The following is a 27,184-nucleotide window of genomic DNA, read 5'->3' as shown; positions in this document are numbered from 1 at the left end:
TTTCAGTGCTTAACCTTATTCCTCATATTCATCTTCATATTCCTGTTCCTATTCTTATTCCTATTCCTATTCCTAGAGGGAGTAGGTGAACACGCCATGGAACCTCCTCCATCACAATCCATTCAGATTGCTGGGGACGATGCACAAGACAAGGTCATCAACGAGTGGTAATCCTCTTTTCTTTCTTCAATCGCCTTGTAAATTTCTAAATAGACAACATCTTTGATTCTTGAATAATCTAACTACTGTTTTGCTATGTTTTCTGGGTGTACGTAGTTGTTCTTGCTGCTATGACTGCACACAGGGTCTCTTCGATTTCTTGTGCTGTAACTTTTGTTAAAAGTCTTGGAATACTGTTATTTCATACTATTAGATAATATGTAATTCATGGGGACCATCAAGATCTTCCTTTTCTCTACCCCTTTATCAGCTGATTGATGTATGATCTGAATTAACTAAGAAAAAACTCTGCTTTTTAATCATATACTGATACAACATTCTTCCTTTCTGTGTCTTTTCGGATGCCTTTGCCAACTGAGTTTCAGATTTTTGTTACAAACATCACACTAAAATTAGAATAATCCTAGAATCTGAGTTTATTATACTATGCAAATGGTTTGGGATTTTCTTTGTTTTTTTACTAGCAGAGGATCCTGTTACCATAAAGTGGTGTGGGTCTGCAGAAGCAATTCCTTTACTGCAAGAGAATCACAACACGTTTTTCTGGCAAATCTTATGATAATCATACTATACTAACAACTGAGCATGGTGGTAATGGGATTAAGTAATGTAACTCCAACCACAAATTTGTTTTAAATTCAAACTAATCAATTTTCTGCTGTCACATTAATGAATAATGCGCATTTGATGCATAATTAAAAGATAAAGAGGAATTCAAATTATTGGTAATGAAAATGCGAAAAAAACTTTTTGAGACTCTGCACACTAATATTGGATGGAGAATTTTTAGTTGGTAATTTATTTTAATAAAAAATTTAAAATATTTTATGATAAATTTCTTTTTGGCATATAAATTATTGAAGTTTTTATTCTCAATACTATTTATCACTTTTTTTTTCTCAGCACTATTTATCACGTTTTTTTTTTTTGCTCAGCACTATTTAACACTTGACAACATACAATACTTATTCATTAAGAGACCTAAATTTCAATCGATGTTAATAAAAGAACAACCTTAACTAGAAATTAACATCAATAATAATTTTTTTGAAAAACATAATTATTGTTTAAAAAACTTTTTTGTGAGTTAATTTAAATTGATTTATTTAATTTAAAACAGTTACAATATTAAACAAATTAAAATAAAAGTAATTAATATTTAACATATTTAATTTTTCTGGGACAGTAAAATGTGATAGAATCTGAGTCACCAGATGAGACCTGTCTTTATATAACCATCAACCTTAAGGTGTGAAGATCCTTTAAAGGGAATATTCATATCCTTCCATTTGTTTATTTGGCGCATTATTTTTACTTAAAAAAAAGAGATAATGGGATTAAGTTTCTAGGAATTTTTTTCTTAGGTTATTATTTTTAATTAGCTTCTTAAAGAGTATTAACTTATTTTTAGCAATTTTTTAAAAGCAACTTTCATAAATGTTAGACAAGTTTCTGTAATATCATTGAATGTATGGATTAACTGACCTGAATTTATTGTAATTTAATTGTGTTTTTGAATTTGACTCCTACCTCTTTCCATGCAAGTGCATTGAATATTTGGAGTGATGTGGTTTTCATAAAAAAAAACTAATTTATGCAACAAAAATATGCTTTCAGATTTAAAACTGTTATTTATAATCTGTATACTATAACGTTTCATAAATTTAATTATTTTTCCAAAAACAGTTCTAAGATATGAATTAGATGTTTGGTTATGAATTTTATGAGAGCTATTTTACATAGGCGATTACTAAATAACATTATCATTTAAAGATTACTTTATTTTTTCAGAAGAGTTTTGTTGTTAAAGGAGTGTTTAGAGAGAGTGTTGCTTCTACAAGCAAGTGTCAAATCACACAATCATCTATTACAAATTTGTGAAGGAAACAAAATATTAAATCCAACAAGTGGTCTAATAAAAAAGGTTAAGTTAGAGTAGTTTGTGTAAACTAAAATATATATAGTATTTTAGATTATAGCATGGTATGGTAACATGAAGTTGATCACAAAATGAGTGGTTATTATCTCCTATTTTGTTAGCTCTTATCATGACTGTACACTCATAGTCCACCCTATCACATATCCAAAGAACATAGTCAAATGTAAGGCACTTTCGGTATATATTATAACATTCTCTTCTGCTTTCAAAATTCTCCTACTCCCACAATGCCTACGACTTTATCCTCAAAAGGGCAATCTTTTCATGTTACCAAAACATTTTACAAATAGCTTTGAATTAATTTTTATTTTATTTGACAATTTGTGTAAAAGGTATATATATCTATTTTAAAAAAAAATTTCGTTGAGAGTGACAGCTCGTACGTGGAACAACATATTTTGGGTAGTCCGAAAACGGCTTGATAACGGGTGACTTTATAAGTCTAACAAACTTTCGCTAGAATATACTCGAAATGACTCTGATACCATATTAAAAAGTCGACTTTAAGCTTAACTCAATCTCATAAAATCGGCTTATAAGTTGAAGTTTGCACCCACATATACTATGAAGTTTTCTATCTTTAGTCGATGTGAGATTTCCAACACCCACATATAGAAGGATGTTAATATTAATTATGTATTTTCTAATTCTTAGTTGTTTCTCTTTATAGAGGTGAATAACCTTTATTTTTTCTTTATCTATTGTGATTATAGTATTTATTGATTGATTCTAGTGTACTGCTTGTATATATTCATACTATTTCTTTTGATTTTAATGAAATAATAGAATAGATATTCATTTTCATATCATTTGCCTTCCTTCTTTCATCTTTGTTCTCTTTTGTTTATCTTTGTTCTATTTTATAATAAATTTATCTTTTAAAATACCGATTCAATTTATTATAAAATATTTTTTCAATGATTTGGTACGTGATTAATGATTTTTGAATTATCAAGACAATATTATGGGAGTTTATATAAATTGAGCACATACATTTATATTGGTCACTAAATCTACTATTTTTTTCTATATATATACAACACCATCAAATATTATTGAAAATAAGGGTTAAAATCATAATAGAGAATAGAAAGCATGAATGAGAGAAGAAAGAATGACAAGAAGTTAATATTTTTTTACTTACAAAAGGGTTGAATCTCTTAAACTTCTTAACCGGGTTCTAATTTTGGTTGAGAATGTAGTGTGATCTTCAATCGATATAAGTGGTGTACATGTACTTTGATATATAAGTCTGCGTTTGATATGAAAAAATTGAGTGCAATAAATATTGTTTAATACATAACTTTATTTTGGTTGTCGTGATTATTTATAAGATTATGATAAATCTCTAAACTGAGTTAAGGGAGATTTTTGGGTTTAGGATTTAGGGTTTAGGGATATTTTTGGACACTCTCTTAAAACGGTACCGTAAGTTTTATAAATGATATAAAATGTGTTTTTGAAATAACTGTTTGTAATATTTAACTAAAGACAACTAAGATAAAAGGAAAACAAGCCTTGGAGACGTGAGGTGTGGAATGTAGTTTACTTTCTTCTTTGTGTACTCTTCGAAGCTGGTAATTTTTTTATCAGAGATACATGCATTATCACATTACATCATCAAGCCACTTAGAGCAATTGTTAACTATGAGGTAGGTCTCTGCAAATTCTCTCCATTAACCAAATGCGGACTCAATTGTTATACCAAAACAAAAGGAGCAGACAATTTGGACTTGTACCAAACTTTAGTGATAGAGACAAGGATAGTGGTTATGCCACTCTCCATAAAAACTAAGCTAGTGAGTGTGTTTTTTTCCTATAAATGGTTGTAGTTTGCAGCTTAATGTCACAAGCAATTCTAGTTGAATTAACTAATTTCTACTGTTGTCATATTCTGGTGTCAACTTATGGAGTCATTTGCCTCTAATAAGCTTCCTTTTGTTTCAATGTTTTGGCTTGTGTTTCTCAGTCCTCTGGTGTGCTCTCAACTTTACTATAACTTTTATGAGTCAACTTGTCCAAATCTGACCGGCATTGTTCGATACAACGTGTGGTCAGCTATGGCCAAGGACGCAAGGATTGCTGCTTCTCTCTTACGCCTTCATTTTCATGATTGTTTCGTTCTTGTAAGTAATTTGTCTCAGTTTCAGTTGGAAAATGTTTCAAAGAATTTTTTACGTTCTCATTCAAACTGACCCCACATGTGCTGTTTCTTTCTTTTTGGTCACCCAGGGATGTGATGCATCGGTGCTACTAGATGACACGGATACTCTAAAGGGAGAGAAAAATGCACTGCCTAATAAAAATTCACTCAGAGGATTTGAAGTCATTGACACAATCAAGGCTAACTTGGAGAAGGCTTGTCCCTCCACTGTGTCATGTGCTGATATACTAACTCTAGCAGCAAGAGAGGCTGTTTATCTTGTAAGAGACCAAATTTTCACTATTTGGAATATAATGTTTAACATAATAAACTATATTACACTTCACAATTACTTATTTGATCATAATAAATAAACTATCCGTGAAGAGATGAATGTTTTTATCAATTTAATAACTCTTAACTTATGGCTAAAAACTTTTTCTTAGATCCGGAGTAAGATGATTCAGTCATGCATGAACATTAACCTGTTATAGAATGTGTGTATATATACATCAAACGTATTGAAATTAAAGAGTTTGGTAATTTTTTCAGAGCAGAGGTCCATTTTGGTCTGTGCCTCTGGGTCGTAGAGATGGTACAACAGCAAGTGAGAGCGAGGCAAATAACTTGCCATCGCCCTTTGAACCTATAGAAGACATCACGACCAAGTTTATATCCAAGGGTTTAGAAAAGAAGGATGTTGCAGTACTCTCAGGTTTGTCTCCTTCAAAATTTTACCAACCATTATGTCAAATCAGTGTAAAACTTTTTACGCTGACATTGCATAGATGTTAAACACAAATGAAAAAAATTAACAAAAGAAACCTTTTTAGTTAGAATATTGATGTTTATATATGTAATGAATGCAGGTGCACACACTTTTGGGTTTGCTCAATGCTTCACATTCAAGCCAAGACTCTTCAACTTTGGTGGGTCAGGTAAATCTGATCCGGCACTAGATGACTCAGTTCTGCAGAGTTTACAAAAAGTGTGTCCAAACCAAGCTGATTCTGACACCAATTTGGCTCCCTTGGATCCTGTGACTACTAACACATTTGATAACACTTACTACAAAAATATTGTGAACAACTCGGGGTTACTTCAGTCAGACCAGGCTCTTTTGGGTGATAATACAACTGCTTCATTGGTCAACAACTATAGCAAGTGGCCTCTTCTGTTCTTTAGAGACTTTGCAGTATCTATGGAGAAAATGGGACGCATAGGTGCCCTTACAGGACAACAAGGCCAAATAAGGGCAAACTGCAGGGCTCTGAACTGAATATCTTATTGCTCTTGCCTTTTGAAAACCTTTGCAGATTTGCTTTTACAAATGTATAATAAATTCTAGTACCCTGTTTGTATTCAAATTTAAGTAATGTATGCAGCTTTCTATAAAAATGTGCAGTTAATTCAATTATCAAAAGGTATATATATAAGGGAAGACACCTTCTTTATAGGACTAATAAATACCCTAACTTCAAAAGGATATAATGAAATTGACAAAATAATGTAAGCAGGGAGAAATTGAGTAAATGTGTTCATTTTGATACTGAAATGATGATATGATGATGCCATTGGCAAAAACATTTTTCTTTGAATGTGCAGCAACTAGACTTAATGGCATGCAATTACGTCACGTATTCTGAGATGTCAACAGAGTGGTTGACTCTTTTTGAAAAGTAATGAGAGTACAGTGGCGCACATATTTAGAGTTTTTCTCATTTTTTTATTCCAAAGACAGCAAGAGGCCCACAACAGAAAATTAAGGCTTTTGCTTCCGTATTAGATCACTACATTATTTGCTACTTGCACTATATTACTGGATCCTGAGACTTGTTCTTCGTTCATAGGTGTATTTACAAAAAAAATTCAAATGGTTCCTCTCATTTTGTGGAGAAAAGAAAGGTGATGTTTAGTTTTTATTGACTTTCGGAATTTGATTTGCAGTTTTCCCACGCTTCTGTATTAATATTTAGGAATAAGTTTCTGAAATCTGGATTTAGGCATTTCAAAATTTATAATTAGTATTTCAAAATAGATTTTCCACCACCATCATCTCTGGATAACCTTCTTTCGGAGTATGATTTCCGGAATAATTTTTTCTTGAACTAAAAAATACCTACAAATTACTTCTTTATAAAGTCTTTTCCGAAATCTGATTTATGGAAGGCACTACCTTCACCATTTCATCCATATTTATTCATATATTCTTACTTAAATCACTTAACTCAAACTTTCAATTACAATCACTCCTTCCAATACACCTTCTCGGACTTCAACCTTATTTCACCTCCATTGCAGTTCACCAACACCTAATACCTACCTTCACACTCCTTTTCAAATAAAAATTCCAAAAACAATTTGGACATTTCAAACAAGAGTGTTTTATGTTCTTCTACCATTCCATATAAAACATAAAATACCTTTTTTCTTCTTCTTTTACCTCCATAGAGTAGTTCCGGATTATGTAATCTAGACATGCTTTTGAAAAAAAACTTTCGAATTATATAATCTGGAAGTTAAAATATATGACTTTCGGATTACATAATCCATAAATTAATCATGCATTTGAAAAAAGGCTTTCGAATTATGTAATTCAGAAATTAATTATGAATTTGAAAAAAAAAAACTTTCAGATTACATAATCCGAAATATTACATAAGGATATTTTTAAAAATACAAAAATTTATGGAGGTGAGAGAAGAACATATGAAGGTGCAGGAAGAAACAGTTTTCAAACAAATTATATAGTGCAAGAAGCAAAAGTCAAAGGCTGATTCTTTTTGCATCCGATCATTTTGAACTGGCACCCAATCGCATATAAAAAATACTAAACTACCCTTAATGAATTTGAAAATACCTTAAGTGTGACCTGCAACCAATGTCATGCACCCAACCCTATTCTTCTTCTTCATTTATTCGTGAACCAGCAGCCGCAGGCGCAACCATCACCGTCAGCCACCTTCGTCTCCGTTTGTTTGCTTCACCGTTAGTTACCTTCATCATCGCAGGCAGAGCAGCAGTCGCCACTGTCAGCTTCGGAAGTCGAAGAAAGAACCATTGTCGAAGAAGTCAAGGTACACTGACATGCCTTCCAGATATTTTTATCCGTAGTTCATTTTTGCCTTCCAGATATTTTTATCCGTAGTTCATTATTGCCTTCCGGATATTTTTATCCGTAGTTGATTAGTGGCTTCCAGATATTTTTATCCATAATGGACTTTCGACTTGTGGATATTTTTATCCGTAATGAACTTTTGACTTGTGGATATTTTTATCCGTAATGGACTTTTGACTAGCGGAAATTTTTATTTGGAATTTGTTGTTCTGCGGATATTAATATCCGTATTAGTGTTAGGTAGTTAGGGCACTTGGCTCCTATGGAAATTTTCATTTGTTCTTTTATACTATATGTGTTATAATTTTTATATATGTTGGATTGAATGTTATTTTGGAGTCCAGAACTATACCCAACACTTCTCGCCCACTCTAACAGCTCATCTCGATCACGAAATACCTACAATAACATATGCCAAATTTTAAAACAATTCATAAAAAAAGCATTTACAACCCTAACATTGACCATACCTCATTTGTAGAAAATGCCTCGATACACTCATGTGCCTTATGTTCATGATCTAATGTGTTATAACTTATTGACTGCTCAAGATCAATATCATCTAATTCATCCCAGACATCAATCTCCTCTAAAACTCCCATGTATGACTCTGCTGTATCCATTGGGTTGCTGAAAAAAAAATTAATACTTAGTTTCCGGATAAATAAATCCATAAGACAAAAAAAATCAACACTTAGCTTCTGGATATGTACATTCGGATTGCATAAAACAATCCCGGATATGTACATCCGTAAGCCAATTTTCAGCTACGGACATGGGCGTCCGGAAGCAACAAACCAGGCTTCTAGATTTTGATATCCATAATGCAAAAATCAGACTTTCGAATGCCGATATCCGGAACCAGCTCAATTCGAATGAAACACCAAAAATGAGTTCAAATGACTACTTACCTCATTAACTTGGCAATCACACCTTACACTGAACGTCCGTTCACAACAATGAATGTAAACCTCCTCTTCTGCAGCTGAAAGCAAAGCTTCACCACAACAATGAACTTCCTCTACCTCACTATACACTATTTTTCAAAATGAAGAAGAGAAGAACACAATAGGAATTTTAAAAATTCGTCCGATGCCAGTCCTAATTAATCGGATGCAGGAAGCAATTTCCAAAGTCAAAAACTAACTATTGCACATTAGTTGGGCTGGTAAGCCCATAGAATCTTTCAGATTACAATATCACATTCAGAAGAGAGGTGTTTCTTCCTTCACGCCAATAAAACTCTTCCTCCACCCATCATTTTCTTAAAATCTCTTTTACCCTTTTAAAAATAATTTTTGGATTATTGATTTTAAAATATTTTTGGAACATACTTTTCCAAATACATTTAATGAATTTTCGATTTACCTTTCCAGAAATAAAAAAATATATTCCAAAAAACATATTTTAAAATGATTTTTTTCGATTTCTTATTTCAAAAGCACTTTTCTTATAAAATATCCCTATTCTAGAATCACCTAAAACTATCTAGAATAATTTAAATATTTGAATAAATATAGAAATGCAAGAAAAAAATGTAGTGACAAATACCCTCAAAAAGCTATTACATGAGAATAACATGGCCTTTAATAATTTATACATAACACATAATTTCGGGTTATTGATTATTGTTAAATTAAATAATTGTTTTTGAAATATCTAGTGATTTGGGTTCCAAACTATTACGTGTTTTTTATTTTATTGAATCATTGACACGTGGTAGCTCTAAAGTTAAAGTTGCAGTTTAGATATTTTATGAGCCCATAGATTAAAACTGACATGTGATTTAGTTACTTTTTGAATTTGTGACGGTGATTTATCAGAAGAAGGAATCGGAATGAATGGGATGAATACTGACAAAGAACTAATCTTCATTTCGCTATCTCTCTTTTCTTTACCTGCAGTTTAAATAAAGAAATAGATAGAATTTGTGGTTAGGAAAATGACGGTGAGAAAGATAGATAGATAGAAAAATTGAGGGAATACTTAATTTTAGTTCCTTTTGTTGTTTGTTGGGGACAAAGAGGGTAAGCATGCGCATCAATAGTGGGGCTCTCTCATATGAATTTCTGAGGTAGCTACTCATCAATGCGTCAACCACCACCTCTTCATCACTTTCATCAAACACTTCTATTACCATCATTACAATTTAATTACTCCTCCTATTACATAACATGCATCATCATTATTAATTCAGTTCAACTTTATAAAGAAGAATTTGCACTAAGTTTAATTATCTTGTTAGGAATCAATTAACTTAACATCTGTTCTAGACAGGTCAATTGGAGACCTAAATCCAGAAGGTAGTCAAGAGCAAGTGTGCTCTTAATCTAATTTGTGATCTGTCTATCTGTGAGATTTTACATAATATATATGAAATTAGTCTTAACCTGTGTCTGCCGTTATGATTATCTCTTTACTGTCTGATTAATACTAATTAATCTAAATCATCGTCCTATACTATTTTCTTTACATTATTCATTTACATCGACATCCTACCTAAATGACCAAAATCTATCCAAGTTCCATAACTCAACAACATCCCTTTCACGAGCAAATACCAAACACCACGGAATGGTGCCAGCGTGAATGAGAAAATCAGAAGTACCAATTTGTTGCAACTTTCTTTCAGAGTAATGAAGAAAGTGACTGTCGAACAATGTAATGAATTAGTGACAGGGAAACTAGCTATCAAAATGTTGTAGTAATCAGGAATGGTTTTATTGTATTATGTGCATCTTAAGTCATATCACATCACGATAAATGGTCCTCATCTTTTCATTTCACTCATTTTCTCTATTTGATTTCTGTCATTTTCAAAAAGTTGTTGATTTTTGGATGGGAGTAGTTCTTCACACTTTGTTCCCTCCAATTTGAATTTGATTAGAAACTGTAGTTTTTTTTCTTGACTCTACTCATTTCCAAAGCATCAGAATGCATAGAGTGAGCCATAATCAGTTTCTAGCATAATCAATATAGATTTGAGTTTTCTTAACTACGTTGGTTTTTTCCCTGTTGAGGTGATTATCAGAAGGTAATTAGTCGAAAGTAATGATTAGAGACAAATGAATGAGTTTCTTACTTCATCTTTAATTAATCAACCTCTTCATTATAGTGAATTTCGACCTCAAGAGAACTGCAATTAGGAAAAACAACATGTTCCAATAATGATAGTAATACTAGGTGATCATCATCCAGTGCTAAAACATAGGGTTGGAGTCAGACATAACATAGGTGATGCTACTTTTGTGTGCTTAAAGTAAAATGAAATTGCAGAGAAACATTTTATGTACGTGGGGGGCTGAATCATGTTGATGCCGTCGTGAGTGGGCAGCAAGAACATAATGCTTCTGTAACCACTCTTCTTCCCACGAGGTTCCATTCAAAACCAAAGCAACATAACGCAATAATCATTATCTATTTTTAGTATACACATTTATTATCATTATTTTTTATTGGTATGGCCGGTCAATACAATGACTTAGCCGAACCGACCAAACAACACATGTCCGTGATGTCCGTGTGGGACGACCGATACCTTCAACCCATTATGCTCAATTAAGGTTAGTAAAGTTAAATCATCATTAAGAATTAATTAATATACTTCTAAGTATAATCTATCTTATTAATCTGGTCCAACAATATAAGCGCATTAAAATAATATAGATAGTGCACATTTCAAGAAGTAGGTACGTCGTTAATTATTATACTCTGACATTTGAATGTCGAATCTCTTTTGCTGACTTGAGCGTCAGAGTGTCTTCTGCAGGTATCACATTCGGTGTTTCCTAGAAGACCGAATGATCGAATAACTGAAACTCAAAGGAATAGCAAAAAGTCTTGAAAAAAAAGTTGAGACATAAATCAATTGTCTGATAAGAAGAAGAAAGAAGAAAAACTCTCTAGATCTCTCTCCCTAGGAAAAATAATTTTTATTATCTTGCAGAAACCAAATACATTCATCTGACCACTACTATGTTCATTTGTCACAACGAATAATAATAAATAATAAACTAAACTTATCAACACACATATTTTTGTATTTTTTTTTTCTTTTTTTTAATAATATTTTTTTTTTCATGTGATGGCAGATGATTATTATTATTTGAGGTGTCAGCTGATGTCAAGTTGAATGCTTAACACGAAAACTTTATAAAAAAAAATAATAAACTAAACTTCATTAACTAATGTCACAATTTTTATGAGTGTTGACGTGGCATCACCATATAACTCATTATATTATTTTTAGTTGCATTTGGTATCTTGCAGAAAAACTATGGTTCTTATTTGTTAAAAAAAATGGCTATTTATTGAAATTAATGGCTGAATGGATTATTCTGTTTGGCATTTATACCGAAAGGATGATTCATTCCATCGAATTTCAGATTCAGACGAAAACTATAAACTTCTTTCAGGATGTGAAGTTACATCATGAAACAGCGCTTTATATATATATATATATATATATATATATATATATATATATATTAGTTATCAATGGTTCCTGTTGCTATGGAAGCAATCAAATCTCATTTATGTGGTGGATAATGCACATTCGACACAGGGATGAATTCATATACATAAAATGCTTTTTTATTTTGTTTATTGTGCATTAAAAAAAAAGTACATGTTCTTTTTATTCACCATTTTACAATAATTGTTATTTAACTCTTTTTACACGAATTTTGAGAATGAAAAGTATCATTTTATAGTTAAAATTATAATATAAAATATTAAAACCAAATCATCCCTTAAAATCTTTTTCTTCACAAATAAGACATCACAGGATAACATAATATCGTTGGGTAAAAATAAATAAACAGATATTTGACATATCTAAATGTTATGTACACCACAAAATAATTGAAAACTTTCTTTCTTCTATACTCTAACCGTAAATTGTAAGTTATCAAGTTTATTTTATACAGGTGTTTTAATATAATCGTATTTATTATTTTGAAGCAAAACTTTTCTTTCTCTCTGAAATATAGTAATATATATATTAAGCAATAAAAGTGTACATAGTATAACAATCTAAACTACAATCAGATTCAATCTCATTATTCATTTAAGCACTTTATTTAGTGTATGAGAACTTTTTTTAGTGTTACTTAAACCATAATATCATACACAACCTTTGTATATTGTCATATTGTTAACAACTCAATATTATTAGGTTACGGAAAAGTTTACTATTTTTATAATAACTATTTTAAAGTCAAATGAGTGATGATTTTTTTTACTACTTAAAAGGGTAAAAATCTTCATATTGATTATATATAAAAATTAAAAATCTTAAAGAATACTTTTATTTTCATATTTTAAGTAAATTTATAAATAAGTGAGCACAGTGTGTGGGGACGTGATAAAAATATGCTGAACATAGGACCAATACATCAGACAGAAGGGTAAATAAGAGAAGGAGGACCACTTGGATTTTAACCCCTGTTTTTATTATTCTTTGTTGGAATATAATTATAATGTGGTAATATATAAGTCTCAAATCCTTCTCTTAAATAACGTATAACATATATTTATGTTGACACTCGTGCCACATTCATAGTATACTTATTGGTGAAGTGTTCAATTTAAAAAAATATTTATTAAATTTTTGAAAGTTTTAGCACGACTTTAACACAATTTAAAAAAATATAAATATAATAACTTTTTAAAAAGTCAAATTTATTATATAAATTTTTATTATAATTATAAAATTTTTGAATTAGTCATGGAAATTTTCCTGCTTCAAAAAAAATTTAAAACATACTTTTTGCACACAGATATTATACATGTGATTGTGCTTAACCTGCTACATAGGTGTGGTAATTAATTATAGGTTTGTATCACAAATTATTTAATTTAATTTTACTGTTAACCGAGAGCAAAATCAAGTGGGAAAGAAAACGAAATTTTCGGCGTTTCAATTTGTTTGTACGAGACTCTCTCTCTCTGTTTTCTTCTTCTTCTCCTTCACACCAGTCCCCACCACCATTGTTAAACGAACAGTCTCCACCATCAACGAACCGAACAAACTTTAATTCTCACAAACTCCACATTTCAATTGAACTCGAAGATCACTGAAGGAAGAACTTCCCAATTCAACCTCATCCACGATCCATTCCCCACCACTATCTCATGCAATGCTTTGACCTCGACTCACTACATCACCACAGTGCGTGTTCTCTTCGTAACCAAGGAAAACCGAATGGGTCTCTGCACTTCCAAACCCACTCTCTCCTCTCCCCAATCCACCACTCACTCCCCCGTGCGACCTTCTCAAAACGGGGCTGTCGCAATCACTGACAGTCACAGCGCCGAACCTCACGTGCACAGCACCAATGGCGAGAGCGAAAACCCTAAGGAGCTGGAGAACGGTAAGAGATCTCCTTTCTTCCCATTCTACAGTCCGAGTCCGGGCCGCTACGTGTTCCCCGTCTCACCGCGCCGCTTCTTCAAGCGATCGTTTCTGTCGCCCTCGCCGGCGAAACACATAAGGGCGGCGCTGGCGCGGCGGCACGGGTCGGTGAAACCCAACGAGGCTGCCATACCGGAGGCGGAGGCGGTCGCGGGGCTCGACAAGAACTTCGGATTCTCCAAACATTTGGGAAATAAGTATGAAGTTGGAGATGAAGTTGGGAGAGGGCATTTTGGATACACTTCTGTTGCTAAGGTGAAAAAAGGAGAGCTGAAGGGACAACAAGTGGCCGTTAAAGTCATTCCGAAAGCCAAGGTGTCCACCAAAATTCACATGCAATTCATGAGTATATTAGTTATGTTTTTTTTATCAGCTTAGTTACGGTTATCTTTTTATTACCCTTAATGATTTTCAGCTTTTCACTGCTAGTTTTTGAAAATTGTGGTTGAATTGTCATTCCTAGCTAAGGTTTTGAATTATGTCGCTATCCTTGACAATATGGGAAATTGCGGACAAATGTGGCTGATGCAGTTGTGCTTGTAGAGAATCCAAAAACCTTGTGGCTGAAATCATGGTTGGGGACCGTTTTCTAAAACCTTGTTCCTAAATGTTAGTTTTATTGATGTTTGTATTGTGAATACGTGATTTAGTTTGGTTAGTTAGTATTGTGGATTTGACCGGTTGCATGGGGCTTTTCGGTTCATGCATTTATACTTCTCCATGCCACGGGGAAAATTGTGTCATGGAAGGGTGATGTAGCAGTTTATGCTGTCTAAAACAGTACTGATTTCTAAACAAATATGATAAAATGCCGAGGCAAAGAAAATGACCGGCTGAAATTATCCAATGCTAGTTTGGATTTGGGATGTTAAAGAGACTTCCATTTGAATGGTTGCATAGCTTATAGTCAAGTATGGATCTGTTGTTTTTGCTACACTTGAGTTGAGTAAAGTTCTTACATTTATTCTTATCTTTGTTTCATTATTTTCCTTTAAGCTACTTTGTTACTGACACAGTTCCGTGATTTTTGGATCTTTAATGGGAATGGATCTATCCATGTCCAATCTCTCACAGAATTTGTGATCTATGTTGTCTATATTCCTTTTACTTGTAATTTATTGATGTAAACCTCTCTGACCTCTTTGAATTATATAATACACTTTTTTTTATGAGAATAAAGCAAAGTATCACACATATTTACTTATTAAATGTACATAATAGTTTATTTTAATTGTAGATGACCACTGCAATTGCTATTGAAGATGTGAGAAGGGAGGTAAAAATATTGAGAGCTTTGACTGGGCACAAGAATCTAGTACAATTCTATGATGCATATGAAGACCATAATAATGTCTATATTGTAATGGAGTAAGCTTCAATTACGTTGCTTGTTTAAGTTAAATGCTTTAGTTATTGCAATTTGATTTATAATATGAAGATAATCTCTCCTCGTTTATTGAATGATTAAGCAAGGACAAGAGTAATGAGTTTTGTATTGACAGTTTTTTCTTTAAACTGTTATGCATCTTCTAGGTTGTGTGAAGGAGGAGAACTGTTAGACAGAATATTGTCAAGGTATTCATTTTTTTTAAAATGTACATGTGAATGTTTAAAATTTGGATGCCACTGATGCCAATTGGGGATGAATGGAAATTATTAGGGGCAAAAATATTGAGTTTAATGAGTATAAGATATCTCTTTGCTCTTTCAGAGGTGGGAAGTACACAGAGGAAGAAGCAAAAGTTGTCCTGAGACAAATACTGAATGTTGTTGCCTTTTGCCATCTTCAGGGTGTCGTGCATCGTGATCTTAAACCTGAGGTGAAGTATATGTGTAGTTCTTTTGAGATTTCTTCTCCCCACCCCACCCTTTTCTGTTTCACAATATTGAACTCAGCTGCTTACCACCCTAAGTAGTCAGATGTATGGAGTATCTTTTGCATTAAAGAACGACCTTTTACTTTTATGATTGAAAATTTATATTTTTGGGGAGTAAGGGGTAGGAAAAAAAACAAAATGGAAGTTATGGGAAAGCTTGTATTTTCTGTAAATATAATCTTTTACTCATTTATCTTGTGTTTGTTTAAGATTTCAAAACAAATGCAAAAGGGGATAATTCAAATTTTGATGTGCCATTCCTAGCTTTTGGATGTTATTTGTGAGAAGGAGCTAGCATACTCTTCCTTTTACTCAACATTGGTTTGTGTTCATAATCATCTAGTACAAATAGGCAATAAGATGCCTGCGATTTTGATTGATTTGGCATATGGGACTTGTCTTCTGATTCTTATCAAGAACAACTTTTGAAGATGGCTAATTTTTGGATCAGAACTTCTTGTTCACATCCATGGACGAGAACTCAAACCTGAAGGCCATAGACTTTGGGTTGTCAGATTTTGTTAAACCGGGTATATATTTCCTTTTAAATATATTGTGCTATTTATTATCTTGGAGTTGCTTTATTTCTTGACTTTTCGTTCCTTTACAGATGAAAGACTTAATGATATTGTTGGCAGTGCATATTATGTGGCTCCCGAAGTTCTACATAGAGCTTACGGTACAGAAGCTGATGTCTGGAGTATTGGAGTGATTGCATATATTTTATTATGTGGCAGTCGTCCCTTTTGGGCCCGGACTGAGTCTGGTATCTTCCATGCGGTATTAAAAGCTGATCCAAGTTTTGATGAACCTCCTTGGCCTTCTCTGACAGATGAGGCAACAAATTTTGTTATGCGATTACTAAATAAAGATCCACGTAAAAGAATGTCTGCAGCACAGGCGTTAAGTGAGTTGTCTAAGCAATGATTGCTGGTTCTTGTGTCTGTATTTATATTTCTTACTCACAACAAATGGCACTGTAGGTCATCCATGGATTAAAAACAAGGATGTGAAAGTACCTCTGGATATTCTAATATTCAAGCTCATGAAGGCATACATGCGTTCCTCATCTTTACGGAAAGCGGCTTTAAGGGTATGTCTATTTATGTAAAATTATGTCTGCTTTTAAAAGCTGATATTGATAAAAAATAGAGCCTCTTGTTAAACTGTATGTCCCATTTTCCTTTGTCATTATCTCTATTGGTTTTCACTTCTATGACTTTGTTCTCCATGGTCTCATATTCACCTATCAATAGATATACTACTTATCTAAGAGTTTGTTTTAAAGTAAATGTTTCTGGATAAGCGATTTTATTATTCACCAAATCATCTCAGTAGCAACCCTGTCAATTATTTTACAGTGTTTCAATCAAACTAGGAAGACACAGGTTTTTTCATGGATGAAATGTGTTTTGGAAACTGTTTGATAACTGTTACAGTTTCCTTTCTAAAATGTATGGCGTCACTAAAGAACATTGGTTCTTTCGTTATTTTGATTGTTCCTGCTGCATTTTTTTATTGATCACACTATATTTGATTGTGAATAACTTACTGGAATTTTTCTTCCCGGGTATTGGATCAGGCTCTGTCCAAGACGTTAACTGTGGACGAGTTATTTTATTTAAGGGAGCAGTTTGCACTTTTAGAGCCAAGCAAAAATGGCTCCATTAGCTTGGAAAATATCAAAGCGGTGGGTTTTGTTTCAATTATTTTTTAAGATATTAAGGGAAGGTATTTGTCATCTCACAACTTTGGGCTGGCCCAGGTCTTGATGGTGAATGCAACAGATGCTATGAACGAGTCACGCGTACCTGACTTTCTGACATCAGTTAAGTACTATGTTTTAGCCATAGAAATTATTCAAATGGCATTTTGTACCTCTAGTGGTTATTGATACGAATATAATATGGGTGGCAGCTTAATGCATTACAATTTAGAAGGATGGATTTTGATGAGTTCTGTGCGGCTGCCCTTAGTGTTCATCAACTTGAAACACATGACCAGTGGGAGCAACGTGCACGTTATGCTTACGAACTTTTTGAGAAGGACGGAAACAAGGCCATAGTCATTGACGAACTAGCTTCGGTATGTTGTATTTGACTATGATGAATTGAAGATAGTTTATGCTTACATACCTATTTCAAACTTTAACGGTGTTGCACTGTGATTTTAATATATTAATTTTCTCCATTCCTCATGATAATGAGTTATATTTACGTTAAGGCCTAGTTTTTTCTGAATCAATAGAACAGCAATTTCAATATAAGTGTAGGTGTAAGTCATGAAACTAGTTTCAGTTGATGTAATGTCCATGTTTGCCTATTTATTATGTGATAATTTGATTTAACTTGGGTTCAGTTGAACAGTGATTTGACTTAGTTTTATCTAAATAACCAGGAGCTTGGTCTTGGTCCATCTGTCCCTGTTCATGCTGTTCTCCATGATTGGATTCGGCACACTGATGGAAAATTAAGTTTCCTTGGGTTTGTCAAACTGTTGCATGGCCCATCTAGAAGTCTTGCAAAAGCTCAATAGAGATCTATGAAGCTTAACAAATATCCAAGGGTGCTTGGCTAAACCTTATGATGATCTATCTGGCTTTATAATTGCTAACGCAATCATCACAACCGTATCTTCAGGTGGTTTTCTTATTTCACATTGTGGCTCAGCATATACCTTTTTAGAATTATCTCGTTCTTCACGCAGGAGGCAAACCTGCTACAGGCGTTTGTATTTTCCACTGTAAAGTTGTAGTGTATTGAAAGGCTAATCTCTAATCTGTAACATGTTAGAAGATTCACAATGGAGGTGTATCATTCTTGTGATCTTGTCCACATGCAAATTCATTGCCTTATATCCAGAGCTGAAGGAAAGAGGCTTTAAGGCTCTTTTGGGCTTTCAACATTATTATAAGCTTTTGGGAAATTGTAATTTGATTTTTTTAGGATGGTTTTCTCATCATTTAAAGGTGCTGATCATGTTGATGATCGGGTTCTAAATTCACGAAAACCCTTATCTCGGTAACCTGTTTGCTGTTGACTGTTGCAATAAAGTTATAGATGTTACTAAATGTATCTCGTATTACAGAAAGCCAGACTGTCAATGGTAATGAGAAAAAATATATACTGGTATTAAGAATCTGTGTTTTAAGGGTAATCTTTAATTTGAATAATATTTTTAAATATAATATAATAATATGTTATCAGTATTATGTGTTTATATTTAATAAAATGATTCGATTAATATAATTAATGTGATATTAAATTGACAAATTGTGATATAATCTACTCTTTAGTTTCAATTAGATACATGTTATCATCATTTCTCTCACCAACAGTATATTTAGCTTATAAATGAATAAATTTGGAAAGAAATTTCTACTAAACAAAAAATTACAGAAAGAAAAGAAGATTAAAACTTCAATATCTCAAAATAGAGGGATGTGATTGGAATATTTTGCAAATTAGATCAAGCACTTTGATGGAAAGATTAAGGTACAAAGTACAAAATTCTGTTTTCGAACCCGGATTAGAACCAAGAAAACGATTTAAATTATTCCTTGATCGGTCGGTCTGCACTTTACTTCCTCTTCTCAGCTAAACTCTCACACTTGCTCTTTTACTTCTCCTCCTTGCTAGCTTTCGGACTCGGATGATACCTACAAAAGGTACTCCAACACTCAAGTTAGAGTTCAACACTTGTCACTCATATTTAAGATTAGATGATTGCGTACCTGAACCTTTGGTATCTGTACTAATTTATACAATTATTGTAGGTCCATTTTCATTAATGAGCCTAATAAAAAGAGATTAACAAACATTGGATCATTAATCACTCTCGTTGTCGTCATGTAGGTCAATTTGGATCGGATGTAGAGTCATAGTTTCGGTCGTGTAGTCCCTATCGGTACAAATTCGGTTATATCTATAATATTTTATTCTCTTATGTGTGTATATAAATCACTTCATGTATAAGAAATATATACTAGTGTAGGGAGACTTTCTCTCCCAACTTACAGGGATCCACACATCATGAGATTCTATCATTATTAAATTAATTGCATATAATTGGGTACAATATTGTACAATATTACATACAATAATTACGTATAATTTGATAATTTATTATTTTTTAATAAAAAACAAGGGCTTTACGAGTTTGGGGTGGAGGGGTAGTGTATTGTCGATACCTATGATCGAATACCCCAGGGGTGACATGACTGAAATCAACCATCGTAAAAGAAATGAGCATCTTCATAATTAATATAATCACGGTACAACATAACATCGATATTAGCCTAATGACTCATGCTAATCTAGGTTCAATGTTAGAGGCTTACTACGACCCTATAAATATGTACTCCAACTAAGATAAATGTACGTATTCATTTGTATTTATTACTTTCAACCACTATATTTTGAATATTGATTTAAGCATCAGAATATCTTTTTCAGGTATATTGTCTTCCACCAAAATTGTAGACTAAAACTTAAGCGAGTTCAACACCAAAAATTCTTAAGAAGATCAAGATCTTTCGAATTCATACAAAACATATATACTTTAAAATAGTTGCTTAAACCAAATGTACTTTAAAATTATAAATATATATTATGCGGATGCGAATGGAGTTGGACGATACCACTTTAGACACCGTCGTTAAAAACCTTATTCATTACAAATAATTTAATGGATTCATGTTGAATCTAGTTCCTATTGTCACTATTAAGTATAAGCCATTTATTCGTATTTTTGCTATGAAAATGAAAATTGTTTTTCTATAGAAGACGTGTTTATAATGATAATGTATATTTTTTGAAAATATCATTTCACTTATTTTTCTCAAAAATTCAAAATATATATTTTAAAATATATTAAGATTATTTTTTTTAAACTTAAAATAAAAAATCTGTCCTTGAAAAAGTTCGAAATTCGGCCAGTGTCGGGCCATTGATGAAAACAATCACAATGGAGCCCAGGCCCAAAGGCCCAGTTCCGCGTTTTGTTTCTTTCGATTCAGTTTTCGTACCTTTCTTTTTGTCCCAACTCCTACGGGCCAGTCCTGAACGCAGTTTCAGGAAATGGATCAGATGAGAGGCAAAACCATTGTCATGGTTTCCTCTTCTTCGGAAGAAGAAGAAGAAGGCGAAGCAAGCCATAGCGAAGAAAGCGATTGCGAAGATAGCGATTACGAAGATAGCGATTGCGAAGATAACGATTACGAAGATAGCGATTGCGAAGATAGCGATTGCGATGAAGCGTCCGAATCCGAATCCGATGACAATGACGTTGATGATTCCTCTCTCTCCGACAAAGTCGTCACCCTACTTCGAGGTTTTAATTTTACTAATGGTAACGAATTTATTAATGGCGTGTTTGATCAGTACCATTGAATTCTACGTTTTATGGTTGATTTTGCCAGAAGGAAAGGATATTGAATCTTTGAAACTAAAGAAATGCAAAGCGTATCTACGGAATCATGGCCTGAGGATCGCGGGAAATAGACATGTTTGTGTTGCCAGGATAAGGGAGCATTGGAGGTAAGTGTTTCCAATTCGAGAAGCCTATTTGACTATTGAGTTAGAAGCAACTTCAAGACACGGAAGTTTTGTATGAAATTACAAACCTAATAATCGTTTGTGGTTGTCTTTATTTTCTTCTGAGAAAGAAATTTTTTCGTGTCAATGAGTTTTGCTTGAGTTTGTTTGAACCAAAGAAATTATTTTGCCATATCCAGTAATACAATGATTCTTTCTTTATAAGGCTTTATAGTTTTTGGTTTTGAGTTGCTGTACTTAAAACATTTTAATATATCAGGTTAAAATATGGAAGTGGATACACGCTCTACCCACAATCATCCTTTACCATTAATTGTACTGGTAAATTATTTTTTACCTTTTTTTGCTATCATTTGCCTTACTTTTTATCGTTCTCTGGATAAATACTTGTTTTCTCGCTTTCCTCAGGTGATGTCTGCACGGGAGATGTTGTCATGTTCAGGCAGAAGGTTTATGAAAAGTAATTAGTTTTTCTGGTTATTTTTAATCAATGATTTTTTCCTATCCCTGAATTGTTCCTTTACAACTTAGTTAATACGTTTTGCCAGGTTTAGTAAGGTGACTAGGCATGGAAAAATTCTAGGAAACAGAACTGTTGCTGGCAGGGTTGTGAAGGAGAGCTATGGTGCAGCTAAACAACAGCATACCTTCACTGTGAGTCTAAGTTTTGCTGCAATTAGTTGGATGCATGAAAAAGAGTTCTGTATTACACTTTGGTCTTTTATATGGACACCCGTTACTGGATGATATATGCTCTTGTAAAACGGAGCAGTGCTATGGCTATCTTGGTTAGTAAAGTAGAGTTCTGGTTTCTCTCTCAAATTTTGTCTTGAGAATTTCACTTTGCTTTTATATTTAATCTTGTATTAGTGTTGGTACTTTTGTTTTATAAGTCAATAGCCATTTTCTTGTAGTTGAGAATGGAGAAAGGTAAATAAAAAATAACATAATTGGTTTTTTAGTTGCATGTTATACCTAACAAAATTACTAGCCACTCTTCAAATTAATAAAATTCAAATTCTTCATCTATGTCTTGCAGGTGGAGGTGTTCTGGAGTACCGGGGTTAGGAAATTGCCTCCACTTTCCCCTTTGCTCGTAAAGGGACGGAATCTCTACAAACAGAAAACTTACAGACAGGTATCAGTGTGTGCAAGCCTTTATCAATGTTATCTCTTCCAAGTTACAGTTTGTTACTTTCATTATCCTTCATGGTATAGAGATGGAAAAATGAAGCTGATAGAATCGAAGTACTTAATGAGAAGCACAAACGCGGTGCAGCAGCGAGATCTAAGAGAGCATTGAAGAACAAAAAGAGAAGCTGTTTTGCGAATGAATCCAAAGGTAATTTTGAATTTCAGCAGACGAGTTTGTTGCACTATCCTATAGTTTTTCACAGTATTGGTGGTTACTTGTCATCCAATCCAACTCTTGCAATTATTAGATTCAAAACGGCCGCATGAAATCCACAATAAAAAACGGTCAAAATCAGGAAGATCCTGCGTAGACAAGGTCAGGCACCAAGATGGCTCCAGAAAAGCAAATAACTTTCGACCTCGAAAGGCCACTTCATCAACTCAAGAAACACGGAAGGAGAATGCATCATCAAGAGCGTCCAGATATACTTGGGGAAGTCATCATTCTGATGAATTTGACCGTTACCAAGTTCCAGTTTATCCATTATATGATAGTTATCCACAAAGTGCATACCGTTATCATGTAAATTTTCAAAGCAGGAACGTGCCAAGCGAATTCTTTTATCACAACAGAGGTCTAATTCCACCTTCCCGGCCTCGTGTTGGTGAATTCACAACTAGATCGCAACACCTGGTATTCAACGATAATCGTCATGCCCAGACAAACCTATACGACTTCGAATTGAAGAATTATGGAGGGAGAAAGTACGGTATATGATGTGATCTATTTTTCATTTGGAAGACTCAGACTTAAACCAGTTTGATTTTGCCTGTTAACAGTGGCATGGTCTGAAACGTGGGGTTTGCGTTAGGATTTTTAGGATGTACAGATACTTCATCATAGTTGCTGAACTGATATATTCTCTTAAAACTTCATATAATTCAAATATCAATCAACAAAACTGGATTCATTTGGCAAATAGGTAGGTGCGTAAGTTTGATTCTTGGTTGCGTGAAAAATATTCATATTTTTCATATTTATACAAAACAAGAAAGTAATGTTATTAAGTAATTTATTTTTAAGTTCTAAACATTGATAGAAATAAGATGTGACGTAACTTATTCTCTGTACTAAAACATGTTTTAGTGATTGTTTAAAAGTAAAAATGTGAAGGGTGTTTTGAGTCAGTTATGTAAATGAGAATGAAAAATTGAAGTTATGAAAGTATTCTTGGACAGGCCTATTAGCTTTCTGGAACCTTTCATTGTATCCACGGGTGGCCAAACATGGACTCTTTCTTCCTACACCTCCATACCTTCTTTTCCTACACCTCCATACCTTCTTGTGCCACCCCCATACTAAATACCTTCTTGTGCCACCCCCATACTAAATGTGAAAATACCACCCCATACTAAATGTGAAAATACCATTCTATCCTTTTTTTTCCACCCCTTGGATTTGAAATAATAAGCCTATGGATTATGTAATCCAGATATATTCTGGATTACATAATCCGAAAGTCAATTTCATATTTAGAAAAGACTTCCAGATTATGTAATCCGAAAGCTAATAACATATCTGAAAAAAAAAGCTTCCGGATAACATAATCCGGAAGCTAATCTTATGTATAGAAAAGACTTCCAGATTATGTAATCTGGAAGCTAATCACAAAAAGACTTCCAGATTATATAATCCAGAAGCTAATTCTGGAGACTTTCGAATTATGTAATCCGAAATATTGAGAAGGGTGTTTTTGAAATATGAAAAACTTATGGGGTAGCACAAAAATGTATGGAGGTGCAGGAAGAAGCAGCCCAAACATGACTATCAACTCAAATTAAAAAAAAAAAAAAAAAAAAAAAGGTAAAAGTTCCACTACGATTAAGATATATGTATCCAATGAAATGAACAGAATTACATTTCCTAAAAAAATCAATCAATTATTTTCATTTACAATAGATTGTCTTTGATAAAATAATCAGTTTTTTATAATAAACTTTTTTTTTCGTTTTAACTCTTCTTAAAAAAGTTAAATAAAATTAGCCATCTTTGATATTACATAAATATATTTTATTTGAGTATTTTTAATTATATATATATATATATTGATTTCCTTTATTTACTTTCATATATTCCTTTTTTAAATTGCTAAACACAGGAATCATGATATAGGGTGTGGTGGTTATGTCCTTCACGTCATCTAATTGATGAAGTAGTAGTTATGCCTTACAAATGCCAGCTGGCGGTGCATGCTATGCAACATTTATGACGCTGTCACCCTTCCACTGTCACCGCTCCACTGTCACGTCTCTCTCTCCCTCTCTTTTCTCCAACAAACAGATAAGTAAACAAACATATTTTTCCATTTTTATGCCACTCAACAATATATTTCTTTTTTCTATCCATTTTAAGAATCAATAATCATTTTTCTAAAACTAATTTCAACCATTTCTATACATAATGTACGTTAACCTTGTTTTGATAGGGGAATCTAAGAGGCTAATTATTCTTTTTGGAGTTCTTAATGTTAAGCTAAAGAAAAACTATACTGTCACACCCACCCCAAAAAATTACACCCTTTTAATAACTATTTTAATAACATAATAATATATGTTGGTATTTTAAGTCAAAAAATAAAATAAATTTAATTAAAATATTAATATTGTATAGTGAATGCATTTTACTTCTTTAATTGTGAATAGAGTTTATGTGTGGTAGGAAAGAACACGAAGCGGTGCTTCTATCCATGCACCCTTTTCCAATGCTGGGCCCATACCATGCTCCACCACTTCTGCTGCAACTGGATCCATTATTATCGACCCTTTTCTCGATATAATCATTGGGTTCGACAGCACCAAAATCATTTGTATATCTAAATCTTAATTTCTTCCTTCTTTAATTACATATCTCACCATGCAAATATAACAGTAATGATTACCTGATGATCATTATAATCAAAGTTTAGTACAGTGCCAAAAGCAAAAAGCTTCTCTTATTAGAGCTACAAAGAAATATCATATACGTTCTCCTAAAGAACAATTAGGAGAAAATGAAACATTAAAAATGGGAAATTGGTCCTTAATAATTCATTGTACAACAGAGGAAGAAGCTTGGAAGAATGTAGCAGTGTTGGAACGCAGGTCCATTTCTTGGGTCCAAGCGGTTCGGTCCTGAATGTGCAAGTGCCAAAATGTTTGAGCCACGGCATCTGGGTCCACTGTGCCCTCATCCTCTCTACTGCTTATGCTTTCATCCCCAACTGAACCTGATTTTCTCCGACAATAACTATACATGCACGACCACAACATGCGATTAATTAAACCTTATACAAACTCTGTAGCATTATTCATCGATTCAATATATATTCATGCATAGATATGTTTCCTTTTTGGGGCGGAGGGATGTTATATGTTGACGCATGCATGCATAAAGATGGGAAAAGCAGGAGTTGAATATGGGAATATATTGACCGATGAAGAACAAAAACGAACCTGGGTGGGGCAACAACACCGTCAATGATTACATGTGCTATGTGCACTCCCTGGGGTTGAAATTCCCTCGCCAAGCATTGTGCTAGTGCTCTCAACGCGAACTTCCCACAGCCTGTCCCAACATTATATTCATTCATTCAATTTATCAAAACAACTGGATTTGGTGCTAACAATCAAATTCACATATGCTTGTTCATTTACATATTTGGGAGTATCCAGCTATGGCATTTACTGAGGCAGAACACCCACTGAAAAGGATCGTGCCCTTCCCTCTTTCCACCATCCCCTTCAACACCTGATTCATTCGTTCCACCGCCTCAAAAATCTTAAACACCACTGGTATATAGGACAAACCTAGCTAATTTGTCAGGGCCAAGGAAGAGAAGAGAACCTGTTGAGCGCAGTGGAAGGCACCGACGGCGGAAACCGCCACTGAATTTTGGAAAGTGTCGAGATGGATGTGATGGAAGGAGACGGGGTGGGGAGAGAGGGGTTGGTAGTTAGCATTATAGACAAGAACCTCCACGAATCCGAGAGAGTGAACTCCTTCGAATGCATCCCTCACGCTTTTGGAGTCGGAACAATCTATGCGTATGGCAAACACCTGTGCTTTCTCTTCCCTCGCTATTTCTTCCGCCACTCTCGACAATCTACCTGTACATATACATCATCATCATCACCATACTATTTATACATGATACCAGAGTTTATATATATGGAATATTAATAATAATAATATGAACGAGCCTAGATCGCGAGCGAGAATGGCAACAGTGTAGCCATGGTGAGCGAAGTTGCGGGCGATGGAACGACCCAGCTTGGGACCCACACCGACTATAGCAGCAATGCCTCGGGAGGAGGTAGAGTTTGCGGTGCTTCTTATCATCTTCAACCAACTATATGCTAAGTTTTGTTAATGAAAGGAAGAGTTAGAATATTTGTTTTTGAGTTTGTTGTTTAAGCTTTAAGCAAGATATATATGGATGTCTTTATCCTGAAAAGGAAGATGGAGAAGAAGAGTGGGGGGTTTGTCATTTTCAGGAGGTTACGTAACATTCCTTTATTAGTATGAAATGTGAAGGGTGTGGAGAATTCCATTAGTGGAAAGAAAAAGAAGAGAGAGTGTACTTTAATAATGGATATGGCCCAAACTATAATTGTAGCTGGAAGTACAGAGAGACATGGGGCCTTCTAACACATGCCTCTCTCACTCACAATATGCTTTCTTTTGTTAGATCCACATCCACTTCATCACTTATCCCCATACTTTCAAAACTTCAAATATATAATTTTACAACACCACCTAAATCCATAACATAGTGAAAATGCAT

At 33.6% G+C, this 27,184-nt stretch overlaps 4 protein-coding genes across 6 annotated transcripts; 3 read left to right on the top strand and 1 right to left on the bottom strand.

Annotated features, from left to right (window-relative positions):
* LOC137810138 (peroxidase 10) lies at positions 1 to 5,686 on the top strand. The gene is made up of 5 exons (XM_068611282.2): positions 1 to 167; positions 4,089 to 4,245; positions 4,352 to 4,543; positions 4,815 to 4,977; positions 5,132 to 5,686. Exons 1-5 carry the CDS (start codon positions 97 to 99, stop codon positions 5,539 to 5,541), a joined length of 993 nt encoding a protein of 330 aa, XP_068467383.2. The 5' UTR covers positions 1 to 96; the 3' UTR covers positions 5,542 to 5,686.
* Positions 5,687 to 13,211: 7,525 nt separating this feature from the next.
* On the top strand, positions 13,212 to 18,696 carry LOC137810133 (CDPK-related kinase 5). Of its 2 annotated transcripts, none has more exons than XM_068611269.2 (11): positions 13,212 to 14,110; positions 15,033 to 15,163; positions 15,329 to 15,370; positions 15,507 to 15,615; positions 16,124 to 16,202; positions 16,283 to 16,579; positions 16,656 to 16,765; positions 17,255 to 17,362; positions 17,438 to 17,500; positions 17,590 to 17,757; positions 18,070 to 18,696. In XM_068611269.2, exons 1-11 carry the CDS (start codon positions 13,586 to 13,588, stop codon positions 18,205 to 18,207), a joined length of 1,770 nt encoding a protein of 589 aa, XP_068467370.2. In that variant the 5' UTR covers positions 13,212 to 13,585; the 3' UTR covers positions 18,208 to 18,696. The 2 variants fall into 2 exon arrangements, with proteins under 2 accessions (XP_068467370.2, XP_090154187.1); XM_090298061.1 differs by having other exon boundaries at positions 13,264 to 14,110; positions 16,104 to 16,202.
* A 1,991-nt stretch (positions 18,697 to 20,687) lies between these two features.
* Positions 20,688 to 23,344, top strand: LOC137810132 (SAP domain-containing protein). 2 transcript variants are annotated; one of them, XM_068611268.2, is made up of 8 exons: positions 20,688 to 21,003; positions 21,092 to 21,209; positions 21,487 to 21,548; positions 21,636 to 21,687; positions 21,776 to 21,881; positions 22,267 to 22,365; positions 22,446 to 22,569; positions 22,670 to 23,344. In XM_068611268.2, the coding sequence occupies exons 1-8, from the start codon at positions 20,751 to 20,753 to the stop codon at positions 23,137 to 23,139; spliced, it is 1,284 nt and encodes a 427-aa protein (XP_068467369.2). In that variant the 5' UTR covers positions 20,688 to 20,750; the 3' UTR covers positions 23,140 to 23,344. The 2 variants fall into 2 exon arrangements, 1 of the variants encoding a protein (XP_068467369.2); XR_016518331.1 differs by having other exon boundaries at positions 20,696 to 21,003; positions 21,776 to 22,015.
* Positions 23,345 to 25,284: 1,940 nt separating this feature from the next.
* Positions 25,285 to 26,861, bottom strand: LOC137810131 (uncharacterized). Its single transcript, XM_090298063.1, has 4 exons — positions 26,245 to 26,861; positions 26,055 to 26,148; positions 25,854 to 25,965; positions 25,285 to 25,647 (listed from the first exon to the last, which is right to left on the bottom strand). Exons 2-4 carry the CDS (start codon positions 26,134 to 26,136, stop codon positions 25,449 to 25,451), a joined length of 393 nt encoding a protein of 130 aa, XP_090154189.1. The 5' UTR covers positions 26,137 to 26,148; positions 26,245 to 26,861; the 3' UTR covers positions 25,285 to 25,448.
* Between the last annotated feature and the right edge of the window lie 323 nt (positions 26,862 to 27,184).

This window comes from Phaseolus vulgaris, chromosome 2 (assembly GCF_051622355.1).
Source record: "Phaseolus vulgaris cultivar YP4 chromosome 2, ASM5162235v1, whole genome shotgun sequence".
NCBI lineage: Eukaryota > Viridiplantae > Streptophyta > Magnoliopsida > Fabales > Fabaceae > Phaseolus > Phaseolus vulgaris.
Note: the sequence above shows the minus strand (reverse complement) of the source record. Positions and strands in the feature narration are given on the sequence as shown.

What these genes read in the sequence shown, in the direction of transcription:
- LOC137810138 (XM_068611282.2), top strand. Translation starts at nt 97, where the DNA reads ATGGAACCTCCTCCATCACAATCCATTCAGATTGCTGGGGACGATGCA. An exon ending in TTCATGATTGTTTCGTTCTT is followed by an intron (nt 4,246 to 4,351) that starts GTAAGTAATTTG and finishes TTGGTCACCCAG; the next exon opens with GGATGTGATGCATCGGTGCT. An exon ending in GGATGTTGCAGTACTCTCAG is followed by an intron (nt 4,978 to 5,131) that starts GTTTGTCTCCTT and finishes TAATGAATGCAG; the next exon opens with GTGCACACACTTTTGGGTTT.
- LOC137810133 (XM_068611269.2), top strand. Translation starts at nt 13,586, where the DNA reads ATGGGTCTCTGCACTTCCAAACCCACTCTCTCCTCTCCCCAATCCACC. An exon ending in AAGTCATTCCGAAAGCCAAG is followed by an intron (nt 14,111 to 15,032) that starts GTGTCCACCAAA and finishes TTTTAATTGTAG; the next exon opens with ATGACCACTGCAATTGCTAT. An exon ending in ATCGTGATCTTAAACCTGAG is followed by an intron (nt 15,616 to 16,123) that starts GTGAAGTATATG and finishes TTTTTGGATCAG; the next exon opens with AACTTCTTGTTCACATCCAT.
- LOC137810132 (XM_068611268.2), top strand. Translation starts at nt 20,751, where the DNA reads ATGGATCAGATGAGAGGCAAAACCATTGTCATGGTTTCCTCTTCTTCG. An exon ending in AGGATAAGGGAGCATTGGAG is followed by an intron (nt 21,210 to 21,486) that starts GTAAGTGTTTCC and finishes TTAATATATCAG; the next exon opens with GTTAAAATATGGAAGTGGAT. An exon ending in TTTTGCGAATGAATCCAAAG is followed by an intron (nt 22,570 to 22,669) that starts GTAATTTTGAAT and finishes TGCAATTATTAG; the next exon opens with ATTCAAAACGGCCGCATGAA.
- LOC137810131 (XM_090298063.1), bottom strand. Translation starts at nt 26,136, where the DNA reads ATGGTGGAAAGAGGGAAGGGCACGATCCTTTTCAGTGGGTGTTCTGCC. An exon ending in AGCTGGATACTCCCAAATAT is followed by an intron (nt 25,966 to 26,054) that starts GTAAATGAACAA and finishes ATGTTGGGACAG; the next exon opens with GCTGTGGGAAGTTCGCGTTG. An exon ending in GGTGTTGTTGCCCCACCCAG is followed by an intron (nt 25,648 to 25,853) that starts GTTCGTTTTTGT and finishes GTGCATGTATAG; the next exon opens with TTATTGTCGGAGAAAATCAG.